The sequence below is a fragment of the Lutra lutra genome, chromosome 8 (assembly GCF_902655055.1).
Source record: "Lutra lutra chromosome 8, mLutLut1.2, whole genome shotgun sequence".
NCBI lineage: Eukaryota > Metazoa > Chordata > Mammalia > Carnivora > Mustelidae > Lutra > Lutra lutra.
Genome location: NC_062285.1, coordinates 112927569 through 112942128, shown reverse-complemented (window position 1 = coordinate 112942128; position 14560 = coordinate 112927569). Strand labels below are relative to the sequence as shown.

General features: G+C 34.5%; 1 protein-coding gene across 4 annotated transcripts in view; it reads left to right on the top strand.

Annotated features, from left to right (window-relative positions):
- CEP290 (centrosomal protein 290) overlaps positions 1–14560 on the top strand; it is a 96137-nt gene that overhangs the window by 10067 nt on the left and 71510 nt on the right. For all 4 annotated transcript variants that reach the window (XM_047739447.1, XM_047739449.1, XM_047739448.1 and 1 more), the window contains 9 exons: positions 100–252; positions 640–822; positions 1448–1537; positions 3679–3801; positions 4643–4766; positions 9301–9473; positions 10762–10924; positions 13148–13248; positions 13319–13406. In XM_047739447.1, coding sequence (XP_047595403.1) covers positions 100–252; positions 640–822; positions 1448–1537; positions 3679–3801; positions 4643–4766; positions 9301–9473; positions 10762–10924; positions 13148–13248; positions 13319–13406 — 1198 coding nt within the window. The remainder of the gene's footprint in view (positions 1–99; positions 253–639; positions 823–1447; positions 1538–3678; positions 3802–4642; positions 4767–9300; positions 9474–10761; positions 10925–13147; positions 13249–13318; positions 13407–14560) is intronic.

Below are 14560 nucleotides of genomic sequence, written 5' to 3'. Positions count from 1 at the left end.
AATTTAAAGATACGTTTTGAGATCAGCTAGTTAGATGATGAAATTTTGTTTCTCTGGATAGTTTCTTGATATTGAATATTGTATTTGCTCTGCCTTCAGAATGAGCAACTTCGTCAGGATATTATTGACTATCAGAAACAAATAGATTCACAGAAAGAAACACTTTTATCAAGAAGAGGAGAAGACAGTGACTACCGATCACAATTGTCTAAAAAAAACTATGAACTTGTCCAGTATCTGGATGAAATTCAGGTAAAATAGAAGTCGGTTCAAGGCAATGATTCTTATAAAACTTCAATTTTATTATAATGTAAACCTAGTATCTGGTCCTACAGTTAACTTCTGTAGTAGAAATCTGCAACTGTGCATTTGGAAACATGAAATAAATTGCATCTTTAAAGTTAATAAATCTTGCAAATTCATTCATTTCATATGTCTGTCTTGGGCATTGAGAAGAACTAAGCTTTTTAGATACAATTTTGTTGATAGTTAATTTGATTTCATTGGCCAAGAGCAATCACTACTACAGATCTCTAAAGAATTCTCTATTCGCCAGGAGGCACTTACGGCTCTATTTAATTTTAATTTAGTTTAAATTACAGTTTCTTAGGTTAACCATAGTGTCTTTAACTTCATTAGACTTTAACAGAAGCTAATGAAAAAATTGAAGTTCAGAATCAAGAAATGAGAAAAAATCTAGAAGAGTCTGTACAGGAGATGGAAAAGATGACTGATGAGTATAATAGGATGAAAGCTATCGTCCATCAAACAGATAACATAATGGACCAATTAAAAAAGGAAAATGATCATTACCGGCTTCAAGTAAGAATTGCTGTTAGATTAACTCATTCACGCAGACTTCATATCGTATCATTACTATTTATGTGGAACTAAAAAGTACTTTAACTTTCTAGGATATGAATTTTTGTCTTATGCTGTAATATACCCTTTACTGTAACATGTTGCCATCCTGATATGTTTGTCCCTATGTGTTTCTCTAATGCCCTTATGCATACCTTGTAGTTGATACCTGAATTAATGTGTAGATACGAGTCCTGGAAAACTCATAAATATGGGGAATTTCCTAATAAAAATGCCTAGAAGTCCTGTGGACCTGAAGTTAAGTTTTTTACTATAAAATAAATATGCTATAAATATCAGAAAACCAATACATTGTTCATGTTTTACATGATATTAAATTAGTGTAAAAAATAGAATAATACTCAAAAATATAATTCTCTAGTAATGACAGTTATACATCTGTAATGATACAGAAACCACTAAATATCACCTCTAAATACAGAATTGCTCCAATAATGAATATGCATTGGTACTGTACACATACATATGTGTATGAGTACGTATGCTGCATATGCGTAATGTGTGGGTAAATATGCATATATTGTACTATTTTACGACGATTCTTGAAATAATTGTTGCCTTTTAGGTGCAGGAGCTTACAGATCTTCTGAAAGCAAAAAATGAAGAAGATGATCCAGTCATGGCTGCTGTCAACGCAAAAGTAGAAGAATGGAAGGTGCTTTTTTCAGTTGATCTAATGGGTTTTTCATTTGTATTTTTGATTTCAAAGTCTTAGTTTTCTTTAAAGGCCTTATGGTAGTTAGTGACATTTTTATTAAGCAATTTAAAGTGCATTAAATGTCCTAGTTAGAAAAGCACTAAGCTCTTCTCCTGTGTAGTCCTTTAGCCTATTTGTAGTCTAAGTCTAAAACTTATTTGTCATCTAAAATAAATAATTCTAAGTAAAATATATTCACATAACTCATAGCTGCCATGTATTGTGTATATATAGTTCTTGGTTCAATTCCTTCAGACCAATACAACTATTGGTTTTCAGTGGGAATGGGAATAAAGAAAGGGACCTTTAGAATCGTCTGAGAAGTTTTTCATAATATACCTTTCTTGCTCCTCTCCACTCTCCAACCCCAACCAAATTCTCTGACCTTACTGTGTCAGAAGCTAGGATTATGACGACTATATATTTTGGAAAAAGTCTAAAACAATTCTGAATAAATCTAATTTTAAAAGCTGTCACTTCTGTAGTCATTGTTCTAACAGAGCTCATAAATCTTGTTGGCTCTTTGGATTTGTTTATCTGGGAAGTTCAGGTAACCTATATTTTAAACAAAAGCAGTAGCAGTGGCAATGATGCACTATCAAATCAATCAGGGGTCAGTATCCTTTCTATAAGAAGTGCAGAGAGTAAATATTTTAGACCATCTGGTCTCTGGTGTAATTAAACTCTGTTATATAACATGAAGGCAGACATACACCATACATAAATGAATGAGCAAGGCTGTTTTGCAGTGTAACTTGACGAAAACAAGCAGCAGACCAAATTTGACTGTTGATTGAGGCTACTGACCCCTGGGAAAAAAAAGTTTTTACATCCTATTTAATTTTGGGGGGAGAGATGGTAGTATATGTATTCTTCTGTACTTCGTTTTCACTTAATATTTTTAAGAATTACTTATATTAGTATATACAGTATTGCTTTGGTTTTTTTAGTGGCTTTGTAATTTTTCTTTGTAGATATTTATTTAATAGATAGCATATGGTGTGATATTTAATAGGTTACTGATGTTTGCTATTAGAAACAACGTTATAATGAATATCTTCATGTATTTGTTATTTTGCAAAGATGTAGATTAAATTGCTACAAGTTGTCATATATATCCAAATACATACCTCCAGTTTGACACTTGTCTTTGACTCTATGGTATTTTTTGCTATGAAATATTTTATTTTTTTTTGTATTTTGTAGTTTATTTTTTTTTGTGACTTTTGAACTTTGTGTCATAATTAGTGTTCTGAGTATAAAGTTATTTTCTCTATTTTCTTTTAGTACCTCCTAGTTTCATCTTTTACATTTAAGTCTTTGAAGCATATGTAATTAGTTTTAGCATGGAGAGTGAGGTATGGTTTCAGCAGACCTAGTCTGTTGTCCAAACATTATTTATTGAACATTTTATCTTTTTCCTACTGAAGTACAGTTTCATTTTTATTACATTTGACATGCTTGTTGGATTTGAATTTATTTTTAGACTCTCTGCTTTATATTGATCAATCTATTTTCTAAACATGTGTCCTTGTTTTAGTTATTGTTATGTTTAAATATTTGAAAAAACCATTCATTTTTCAGTTTCTAGACACTTGTGAACATGTTTTTTCAATATGAATTTTAGAAATAGTTCTTGAAAATCTTATTTTATTGGCTTTGTGGTAAATTTATAAATTATAAATTAATTTTGGTATTTGGTTCTTCTAGCAAAGAACACAGGACACCTTCATTCAGTGACATTTTAAGATTTTCTCCATAAAAATTAATTGTACAAAACTTCCTGGTAGTTTCACGAAGGCATTTATAATTCTTATTTAGGAATGAGTTTTGAAAGCTTGAGATTGTTTAAAGATTGAATTTCTAAAACAGCAAGAATTATACTGTATATTTTTAAATCATTTCTTCTTTGAACTTAAGATTATACACCCAAAAAGAACAATGATTATGCAAATAGTTGCTGTTACTTACTCACTTCAATGTGAATTTTATTTCCTGTATTTTCTTGCTAATGATATATATTAGAGTATTTGCCATAAGTGAAAAATGATTTACTCATTTTCCTCTTATGTAACAGATCCTATGTTGTTTATATCTAGTTAATTTTGTCTTCTAAAGATGATGAAATTATTGAATATCAGCAAATGTTACATAACCTGAGGGAGAAACTGAAAAATGCCCAACTTGATGCTGATAAAAGTAATGTTATAGCTCTACAACAGGTAAAACCTTTCAAAATTTGGTTTATTGAAGTAGACAATGTGTCTAACCTAGTGGCTTACACTATGGGGTATATAAATAGTCTTTTGAAGTCCAGTCACCAGAAACAATTAGAATTAAGCTTAGAGTCAGGAATAGAATTATTTTGTGTATTTTCCTATGTTGATTTAGATAATAGACACATTGTTTTGATTGGGAATTATTTAATAAGAAACTTAAAAACTTTTAGAAACTTAAGTATATCTTCATACCCTGTTGTTAACATTTATTATATTATATGTTGGTGCTGAAATATCCTGTGTAATGTGAAAAAAGCTAAAAGTGTCGTTATAATTTGGCTGTATTACATTGAATTTTATTTTTAGTACAAATATACTCATGTAGAAGTTATACTTCGTTATCTGTGCTTTATAGTCATAGTCTGGAAGAAAGGGGGAAATTTGGGAAGTATTTGGAGGATAAGAACAATTGCAAGAGACAGTATTTTGAAAGAAGTACCACAGGGCAGAAGATAGAAATGGGTGGGTCATGAGGAAGGGTAATATGAAAGGAGTCAGAAGAAGCCATAAATATTAGAGAGTTCTGGAATTCTCTTTGCCAGGATGTTACTTAGCTCTTACATCTATCTGTAAGTATTAGAGTGACATCAGTGTGTCTAACGTTGTGCAGTTGAGATATACAAAGTAGTAAAGGACATAGTTTTGACCCAAAAAATAGATATTATATATATAACATATGTATATTATATATATATAAACATAAGATCTACTTTTTTCCTTACGCTTAAATTGTATGTTAATATCCATGAAGAAATAATATGTAATGTTCAAAAATATTTTATAGGGTGTACAAGAACGAGATAGTCAAATTAAGATGCTCACTGAGCAAGTAGAACAATATACAAAAGAAATGGAAAGAAATACTTTCATTATTGAAGATTTGAAAAATGAGCTTCAAAGAAACAAAGGTAATTCAATGTTTAATAAGCGTACAAAGTTAAACAAGACAGAGGACCATAGGGGATGGGAGGGGAGAAATGAAACAAGATGAAACCAGAGAGGGAGACAAACCTTAAGAGACTCTTGGTCTCAGGAAACAAAATGAGGGTTGCTGGAGGGGAGGAGGATGGGAGGGATGGGGTGGCTGGATGATGGGCATTCGGGGAGGGTATGTGCTATGGTAAGTGCTTTGAATTGTGTAAGACCGATGAATCACGGACCTGTACCCCTGAAACAAATAGTACATTTTATGTTAATAAAAAAATAAGCATACAAAGTTATTTTATGTACCATTCAATTTTTAAGTATTTTATTTTTATTAAATTATGTCAATAGATATATTATTGATTTTTTTGAATTTTATTGTTTTAAAAAATGACTATGTATATTAACTGTATATTATTAACTGCATATATTTCTAGTGTTTAAATTTATTAGTGATGGACATACTTTCTGTAATTTTTCTGCCATGAAAATTACATTAACCTTTATTACCATCTTATATGAAAGAAATGAAAAATTACGATATAATTGAGTATAGTTATTTATCCCCTTTTTAAATAATTAACAAAGAATAGAATAAAATTTTGATCAATGTGGCAGCATTGTAGGTAGTTTTCAGAAGTCATTTGACTTGTCAGCATTTGAATGAACTGTACCCAATTTAATGTCTCATCTTATTCTCCCTACCCTGGGACATACTCCCTTGCCTAATACATCTGAACATAAGCCCCTAAAACATCAGTGGTCTTATATTTCCACAGCACTACATACTGTAGTTATAGCAGGACACATTAAGGCTAACAATTCATGACAAGTTCATGACATATTTAACGTAACTCTCACAAAAGAAAATAGCTAACGTGGTGTGTATAAGTGAAATAATGGTGGTGGTCGTTGGAGATGTGGTTGTAATTTAGTGAAGCAAAAGCCTCATTGAGGAGATACTTGAACACTTTTAGGAAGTGAGGTAGTTAAGCCAAGCAGATGTCCCTAAACAGTGGGAATAAGTATAAAGGCATATATAGTATACATATATATACATATCTCTATATACATATAGAGAGAGAGAGGCATATATAGTATAAAGTAGGAATATACCGAGTGTGTTGAAGAACATAAAGAAGCCTTTGTGGCTGGAACAGTGGGCAGGTGGGGCAGTAGTAGGTGATGAGATAGATCAGAGAGGTAACCAGGGGCCAGGTCATATAGCGACTTAACAATTCACCGTGAGGACTTTGGCTTTTATTTTAAGTGAGAAGAAGCACCAAAGAAAGTTTCACAAAGAAAGTGAAATAATTTGACTTAGACTGTGTCTGCAATAGATCATAGGAGTAGCAAGGACAGAAGCAGGCAAACCTATTATGAGACTGTTGGGGTAATCCGAAGAGGTGCTGGTAGCTAAGAGCGTGTGGGTAGCAGTAGGGTTGTCGCAGTCAGTTCAGGATGTATTTTGAAGGTGATGGAAACGCAATTTGCTAGCAGATCAGATGTAGGGTGTGAGAGAGTCATCAGAACTTTTGTTCTGAACACTGGGAAGGACTGTTTCCAGCAAGTTTAGAAATGATCAGATACTTAGTTAAACAGGACATGTTAAGTTTGAGATGCTCATTACACATCTGAATGGAAATAATAAATAGGCACTTGTATATATAGAAGTCTGAGGTTTAGGATAACAGTCCAGTCTCAAGATTTAGATCTCAAGATTTATATATTTATATATATATATATATATATATATATATATTATATATATATATATTTATATATCTCAAGGTTTATATCTCAAGATATAAATTTGGGAACCATATGCCTAAAAATGGTAAATGAAGTCCTGAAGCTGGCTGAGATCATCAAAGGAACAGATGTTAAGAAGAAAAATGCAAAGATTGAGCCCAGGGATGCTTTTACTTTAGAGGCTGAGGGGATGAAAAGGAGCAACCAAAGGAGGCTAGATGGGAGGAAAATCAGGAATGTGTGGAGTCCTGAAAAACCACATGAGAAATGTCATCAAGGAAGAGAACAAGCAATCATGTTCAAAGCTGTATTCAGTGCTGCTGATAAATCAAGACAAGCATTGAAAGTTAACCAGTGGATTTAGCATTGGTCACTTTTGGTTTAAGAGAAAATGGATAGTGATGACAGAACAATCTAGAGACTCCTTTGAGGAGGACTGTATAAAGGGAAGGAGAAAAATGCGGTAGTGACTTGAAGGGAAAGGGGCATGACAAAAAGTATTTCTCTCCTTAAAATGGAAGAGATAATCATACTTCTGGGTGAAAAGAAAGATCCATTAAAGAAGAAAATTGACTCATCGATGAAACAGGAGAGAGAGAGAGAGAACTGCTGGAGCAATACCCTTGAGAAGGCCTTGGGATGGCATCTAGTGTTCCAGTGGGGTAGTGGGCCTTAGGAACACAAAGAATCCATCCGTAGTGACAGGAAGGGAGGTGGAGTGCATAGATACAGATGCAGGTGACTGGAGATGACCTGATGGTGAGAGCAGGTGGAGCTTCTGTACTGATTGCTTCTCTTTGCTCAGGAAACAAGAAAGCAAGGTTCTTAGCTGAAAGGATAGGGGAAGATGTGTTAGAAGTATGAGGAGAGAGATGAAGAAAAGACAAAGTTGTAAAATCGTCATCTGAAAGAGTGAACAGACTAGAAAAATGTAATATGATTGCTGAGCTAACGAGGCCCACTTGTTATACTTATTTCTATAAGTGTGTATTATGTATTTATTAGAATTATACCTTGACATGGTTTAAACTGTTTAAAAGGGTAACCGATACTGTGGGTTTTGCATATTCCAGCCACCAGGAGAAAAAGTGGCCGTTGATCTCTTCTATCAGATAAGAAAGAGGTCTTGTCTAATGACATTTCGGTTAGTCCCTAGTCATAGATCCCTAAAGTGCACAGAAGGTATGGCTACTAGGAAATACTCTATACTTGAAATTAACTTGTAAATATGACAGCTAATGGTGTTTTCTTTCCATTGGTTAGGATTAGCTTTAGCTATCAGAACTAGAGATCTGAAAAATGGTGGCAAAATCAAGAGAGAAGCTTATTTTTCTCAATTTCTTAAAATTTAAAAAAAAAAGGTTATTTTTCTCACTTGTGTGATAGTATAGAATTAGGCAATCCAGGGTGTTGCCCTCATCTGTCTCATCCAAAGTGGAACTTTACCCTCACATCTACATCCCAAACAGCAAGATGGAGGAGGCAGGAAGAGACAAATGGCTCACACTAAAGGATAGGCAGGTAAATATACTGTGGCAGGCCACATGGAAGAAATGAGAGTAGGAGGACACTGGGGACACTTCAGCCTCTCACATGCTCCATCTAGGCTTTTCACTCCAGGAAACAGGGCCCATTTCTTATAAATGTGCATGCTTTCCCACACTAGCCCAATGCCTACTACATAAGTACATGCTCTATAAATCACTGAACACTTTTGGTGGATAAGAATGATTTGTGTTGATAATGGGAATGCTATATTTTGGTCTAGCAACGGTTTGGTAAGAAAATATAAGTAGAGATTTTTTAGCTATTAAGACTAAGTTTAGCTGCAGGCAACAGAAAAAATCAAATATAGCAGCGGTTTAGACAGGATAGAAATGTATCTTTCCATGATATAAATAAAGTTGAGGTGAATAGTTTGGAGTTGGTGTGATAACCTGCTCAAATATGGGATATCAGGCATCCTGTATCTTGCTGCCCTGCCTATCTCAGCATGTGGTATCCAGCTCATGTTCTCCATGTTTGAGTTCCAGACTTAATATCTGTATTCCATCTAGCAGGAAGGAGGAAAGAGAAAAGATTCACTCCTCTCCTTTAAAAACACTTCCTGAAATACATGGCTTGTCTGCTTGTATCCCATCGGTCACATGACCACACCTAGCTGCTGGGGTGACTGGAAATTTAGTCTTTATTTCATGTGGCCATGTGTCCAACCAAAATTGCATTCTGTTAGAGTGGACAAAGTTTGAACAGTGGGAACAGATAGCTAGTGGTTTTTGCCACAATGATCATTCTTTGTAAAGCGTTGTGTTTTGCAATCTTATATAATCTGTAGCCATTCAGCTAAGATTTTATTGAACTTTTTAAGCTTGTCTTGTCAATAAGATGAAAACAAATTTTATTTTTCAAATATAAAAAAATAATAATAAAGAGACTTTTTTTTTTTAAAGATTTTATTTATTTATTTGACAGAGAGAGATCACAAGTAGGCAGAGAGGCAGGCAGAGAGAGAGGAGGAAGCAGGCTCCCCGAGAGAGCAGAGAGCCCGATGCGGGGTTCGATCCCAGGACCCTGAGACCACGACCCGAGCCGAAGGCAGAGGCCTTAACCCACTGAGCCACCCAGGCGCCCCATAAAGAGACTTTTTAAGTGACATACCACTTTTCCTGCTTCTCGTATTGGAATCAGGGATTTAAAGGAGTAAGTAATCAATTCAATTAATTCATGCAGTTTTGTTTTTGTTTTTGTTTTTGTTTTACTCTGTAGGTGCTTCAGCTCTTTCCCAGCAGACTCATTATATGAAAATTCAGTCTAAGGTTCAGATGTTAGAAGAGAAAACTAAAGAGGCTGAGAGAACAGCTGAACTGGCTGAGGCTGATGCTAGGGAAAAGGATAAAGAACTAGTTGAGACGCTAAAGCGATTAAAAGATTATGAATCGGTATGTATTTTTATCTTGTCAGTCAATGAGCTTAGATTATTTTTGCCACTCACAGTTAGACTGTTTTGTGCCGTTACCGTTTACCTTCAAAAACGTTCCAGAAGTGTTTTATGATAAAGGTTATCTTAGTTGGTTTGTATACCCTATTCAAACATCAGAGCAGCATTTACTTTTCAGCCGAGAATTGTTTTCTGGCCATTTGATCAAAACATTTTGCCCAGATCATCAGCTTTGTTGAGACCGCAAGTTTAGTTTCTTTGTATGTGGTGTCATTGTGCCAGCATTATAGATGTGACACCACTGGTTTATTTGCCAGAAGTTATTTCAGGGACAGTTTTGCTGCCTACTGTGCCAACACACAGTACTTACTTTGTACTTTTTGTATTTTTAAATCTCATTACCACTAAGGCAACTAATGACTCGTATATTCTAATGCTATTACTGATTCACTCTTATTATTCCTTTCCTATATTTTGTTAAGTGTTTTTAGTTTGTTTATTTGGGGGTGGGTATGAAGCTCCCTGGAGATGGCATGAACATTTGCTTTATCTTCATAACCCCAGAATTACCTAGCATGGTCTTATACACAGTCAGCATTCACTAATTTTTTTTTTTTTTATTTCTTTTCAGCATAACAGTATTCATTGTTTTTGCACCACACCCAGTGCTCCATGCAGTCCGTGCCCTCCCTAATACCCACCACCTGGTTCCTCCAACCTCCCACCCCCCACCCCTTCAAAACCTTTAGGTTTTTCAGAGTCCATAGTCTCTCATGGTTCACCTCCCCTTCCAATTTCCCTCAACATTCACTAATTTTATATTTATTTATTTATTTGTCTGTTTATCTGTTTATTTATTTTGAGAATGAGAGAGAGAGAGAGAGAGAGAGAGAGCAGGGTGGTGGTGGTGAAGAGGGAAAGAAAGAGTCTTAAGCAGACTCCACACCCAGTGTGGAACGTGCTTTAGGCTTGATCTCACAACCTTCAGATCAGACCTGAGCCGAAACCGAGAGTCAGATGCTTAACCCACTGAACCCAAGGCGCCCCTTGTTAAATGTTTTATATGTCATTCTCTGAGTCACTTTGTCATTAGGATGCTATACTGGGAAGTTCCAGCAGTTCCATTTTCCATCATATTACTGGATTTGTTTTTTAAAAGCACAATAAAAAGCACAGTTTCGTGACACAAATCTTACATATATGTGTACTTCCCCTCATACTTAATAAGAAAATAAATTTGATAATTTATTCAAATAAACTACATTATACTTAGACTGGATATTTTTCAGGGAATATATGGTTTAGAAGATGCTGTGATTGAAATAAAGAATTGTAAAAAACAAATTAAAATAAGAGATCGAGAGATTGAAGTATTGACAAAGGAAATCAATAAACTTGAATTGAAGATCAATGATTTCCTTGATGAAAATGAGGCTCTTAGGGAGCGTGTGGGTAAGTCATCCTTTACGATCCATAGTTTGATCAATCCTAATTGTCAAGTCATTTTTTATTTTTTTGTTCATGTATTATTATTTTTAAATAGTTGAGTGTACTCCCCCCCCCCCCAAATAAACCCTTCTGTAAACGTATTTAAAACAAAAGTGGAGCTGCTCTGATTGAAGTGGGACTAGGGATTTAATGGGTTTGGGATGTGGGTGGGCTGGCCTGGAACACTGCTTTATTCAGTCTGGCATCTTTTCAAGTAATTGCTTATTTAAAAACTGCTTAGAAACAATTCCTTGTTTAAAAACTGAAAGTCTACTAAACTAATATTACATATTAGAAGTTAACTTCCCCCCCTTCCTTTTTCTCAACAAAGTTAGGGTCTGTATGACCCATTTGGTTTGCAAAATACTCTCATTCAGATGAATTCGTGAGGACATTTGGAAGTTTCTGGTTAAGTACTTTTATGATTAATGCTGCTTAAATTTAACTTTGGTTGAGTATTGTAAGGTTACTATTGATTCTAAGAAGTAATTAGTAAATATAGCTTGAGAGTTTATTGATTTCAATAAATAGTTCATTTAGTGTTACTCATTTGCATATTGAATTATGACAGTCCTGCCACCTCCTGACAGCACATGGAAAAAGAATGAGGCACAAACAAATCAGCTGCAAGAGAATGGTAGCAGGGGACCACAGTAGAAAAGACTGTCTCCCCGAACAACTCCTCAGTCTCATATTTATTAGAAAGTGGGTAACCATCAACAAAGCTGGAGTAGATTACACATTGACCATGAGTCTTGTAAATAAGTAAGAAGAAAGGCAAAATATGTCTGGTTACGTCGTACATGACCTATAGTGAGCTAAGCCCAAACGAAAGGATTGTCTGACTAACTGCTGATGCTCCGGAGAAGGGGAGATAACAGAAAAATGAAGCAGGCGGCATTGCCCTGAGCAAGCCAGGCATCCCCAGCTGCTGGGCTTCAAGGATGTATGGTCCAGTCCCTCAGAGGCCTATTGCCAGTACATGTTTTTCTTAAGGCTTTATCTAAGCATGCTTGGTAACTAGTATAATTTCTCATAGGTTATATTTTAAGCAGTATGTAGTTCTGAGGGATGGTTACACAGTCCAATCTAAATTGCTACTTTGAAGTGAAAATAAAAATCTGAATATTGATTTCATTATACTTGGTGAATACCAATTAATGCTTTCTTAGAGTTAAGTGATCATTTGTGAAAACTGTTCTATAGGAAGGAAAAATAAAATTTTTATGAAGATGATTTATTTATGAAAACATATCTAAGTAGGACGCAGAAATCATGCCAGTACCCCAAGTTAGCCTTCTGATCAACTTTACCTACCGGATCACAGCTGACTTCAAACTGGAAGTTGCTGAAGCTGACTGAGCCAATTAGATAGCTCCCACAAACACCAGATTTCCTATATTTTATTTTCAAAGATTTTATTTGAGAGAGAGAGAGAGCACGCACACCAGCAGTGAGAAAGACAGAGGGAGAAGCAGTCTCCCTGCGGAGCCACAAGTCCAGCGTGGGCTCCATCCCAGGACCCTGAGATCATGACTTGAACTGAAGGCAGGTGCTTAACTGACTGAGCCACCCAGATGTCCCTTTTGTATTTTAAAGCTTCCAGATCTTGTCTTATACTTGCTTAAGACAATCTTCATATCTACTTAGTTATAGTAAGTTAAGAGACAGGAACAGTGGCAGCATCAGACTCATGTGGTAATACAGTTGATCCTGATATTAATAATGGCTACTATGTCCCAGGCATTGGACTAAGTACCTTATACGGATTAATTTTTTAACACCTTGACAACAAGCCAAAGAAAGAAAGAAAGAAAAAGAAATGCAGTATTTTTCCTACAACTTCGTTAATAATTGAAAGTGGGAATTGAGCGCAAGTCTTTTATTCCATAACTTCTGTTTTGAATTAATACATTCTAGTACTTTCATGACAATCTAACATGGAGAAGAAGACAGATCCTGATATATTTTGTCAGGATTTCTATTAATAATTGTGATAAAATTATGTTGACTTACAAGGTTATAGTTCAAATATATGGAAATTCTTGCACAAAAAGTACCTCATTCTTGAGTGATGCTGGCTGAATAAATTGTAACCATTTGGTTGATGATAACCAATTGCTTTGTGAATTTTTATAGCTCATTTGAATGTTGGTAAGTTTTTAATTATATTGCTTTTTATTTTAGGCCTCGAACCGAAGACAATGATTGATTTAACTGAATTTAGAAATAGTAAAAGCTTAAAACAGCAGCAGTACAGAGCTGAAAACCAGATTCTTTTGAAAGAGGCAAGTATGATAGTCAATTAGTTATTTTCTGGTTGAACCAAAAGAAATACTAATAATTTGTACTTTATAGATTGAAAGTCTAGAGGAAGAACGACTGGATCTGAAAAAAAAAATTCGCCAGATGGCTCAAGAAAGAGGAAAAAGAGCTGCAGCTTCAGGTATATGCAGTTACTCCAAATCCTTGAAAGAATCATTGGAAAATGAATTGTCTGGAGCTGAAATTTTTTGTATCTTATATATATTATAATGGTTCTGCTGCAAGTTTAATAAATGAAATAATGGCCTGATGAAGAGTATTTAATTGTCATTGATTTCTGTTCTTAATCTGAAACAGGCAAAAAACAGAAAAAACACAATGAAATAATTGAACAAAACTTCAGAATCATCGACTTTTGAAAACTTTACAGTATAGTCTTTTAATTCCCACACAATCCCAATATGCTATGATCAATAATGATGATATTTAGTAATTTCTATATTGGTATATGTTGCTGTTAATATCTTCCTTAAGAGCAGTACATTGAAAACTTTCTTTGTACATTATTCTTTATTAAGTGAAAGCAATGTTTTATTGAATAAAAATTAACATTTTTGTTTATCTTATTTGATATCAAGGGAGCAGTTGGTTAAGTTTTGTAATAGCAATTGTAGTGCCTTTTTCTAAGAAGATCATAGAGAAGGAATTTTTTTTAACTTCACCCAAGTCCACAAGTTTTTGAATAATGAAGGGCTTTTTGTTTGTTGCTTTGTTCTGTTTTTGGTTTGTTTATTTTGATTTTTTTTTAATCATCACAATCTCTATAATATATCAAAAAATTTCTAGGATGGCAAAACTTCCTAAATTATTAATGTATTAACCAGTTTACTCATTCATGATTCTTGTCTATTTTATATGTCTCTAAACTACTTCAGTACTTACTATATTAAAGTATAGAATGTGTAAAGAATTAAAGAGAAGATAAAAGTCATATTTGTTTCTCATATTATTAATATTAAAAGTGAGCTAAATCAGGAGGTTGTATGGGCTACATGGGGATCAAGGATTTTGGAAATATTCTACCTTTTGTTTGAGTTAAAACTTGATTTTACTGGGATGCTTGGGTGGCTCAGTCGGTTGGGTGTCTGCCTTCAGCTTGGGTCATGATCCCAGGGTCCTGGGATTGAGTCCCACATTGGGCTCCTTGCTCATCAGGGAGTCTGCTTCTCCCTCTGCCTGCTGCTCCCCCTGCTTCCGTGCTCACTCACTTTCTCTCTTTGACAAATATATGAATAAAATCTTTTTAAAAAGCCCTTGATTTTACTTTCTAAGAAT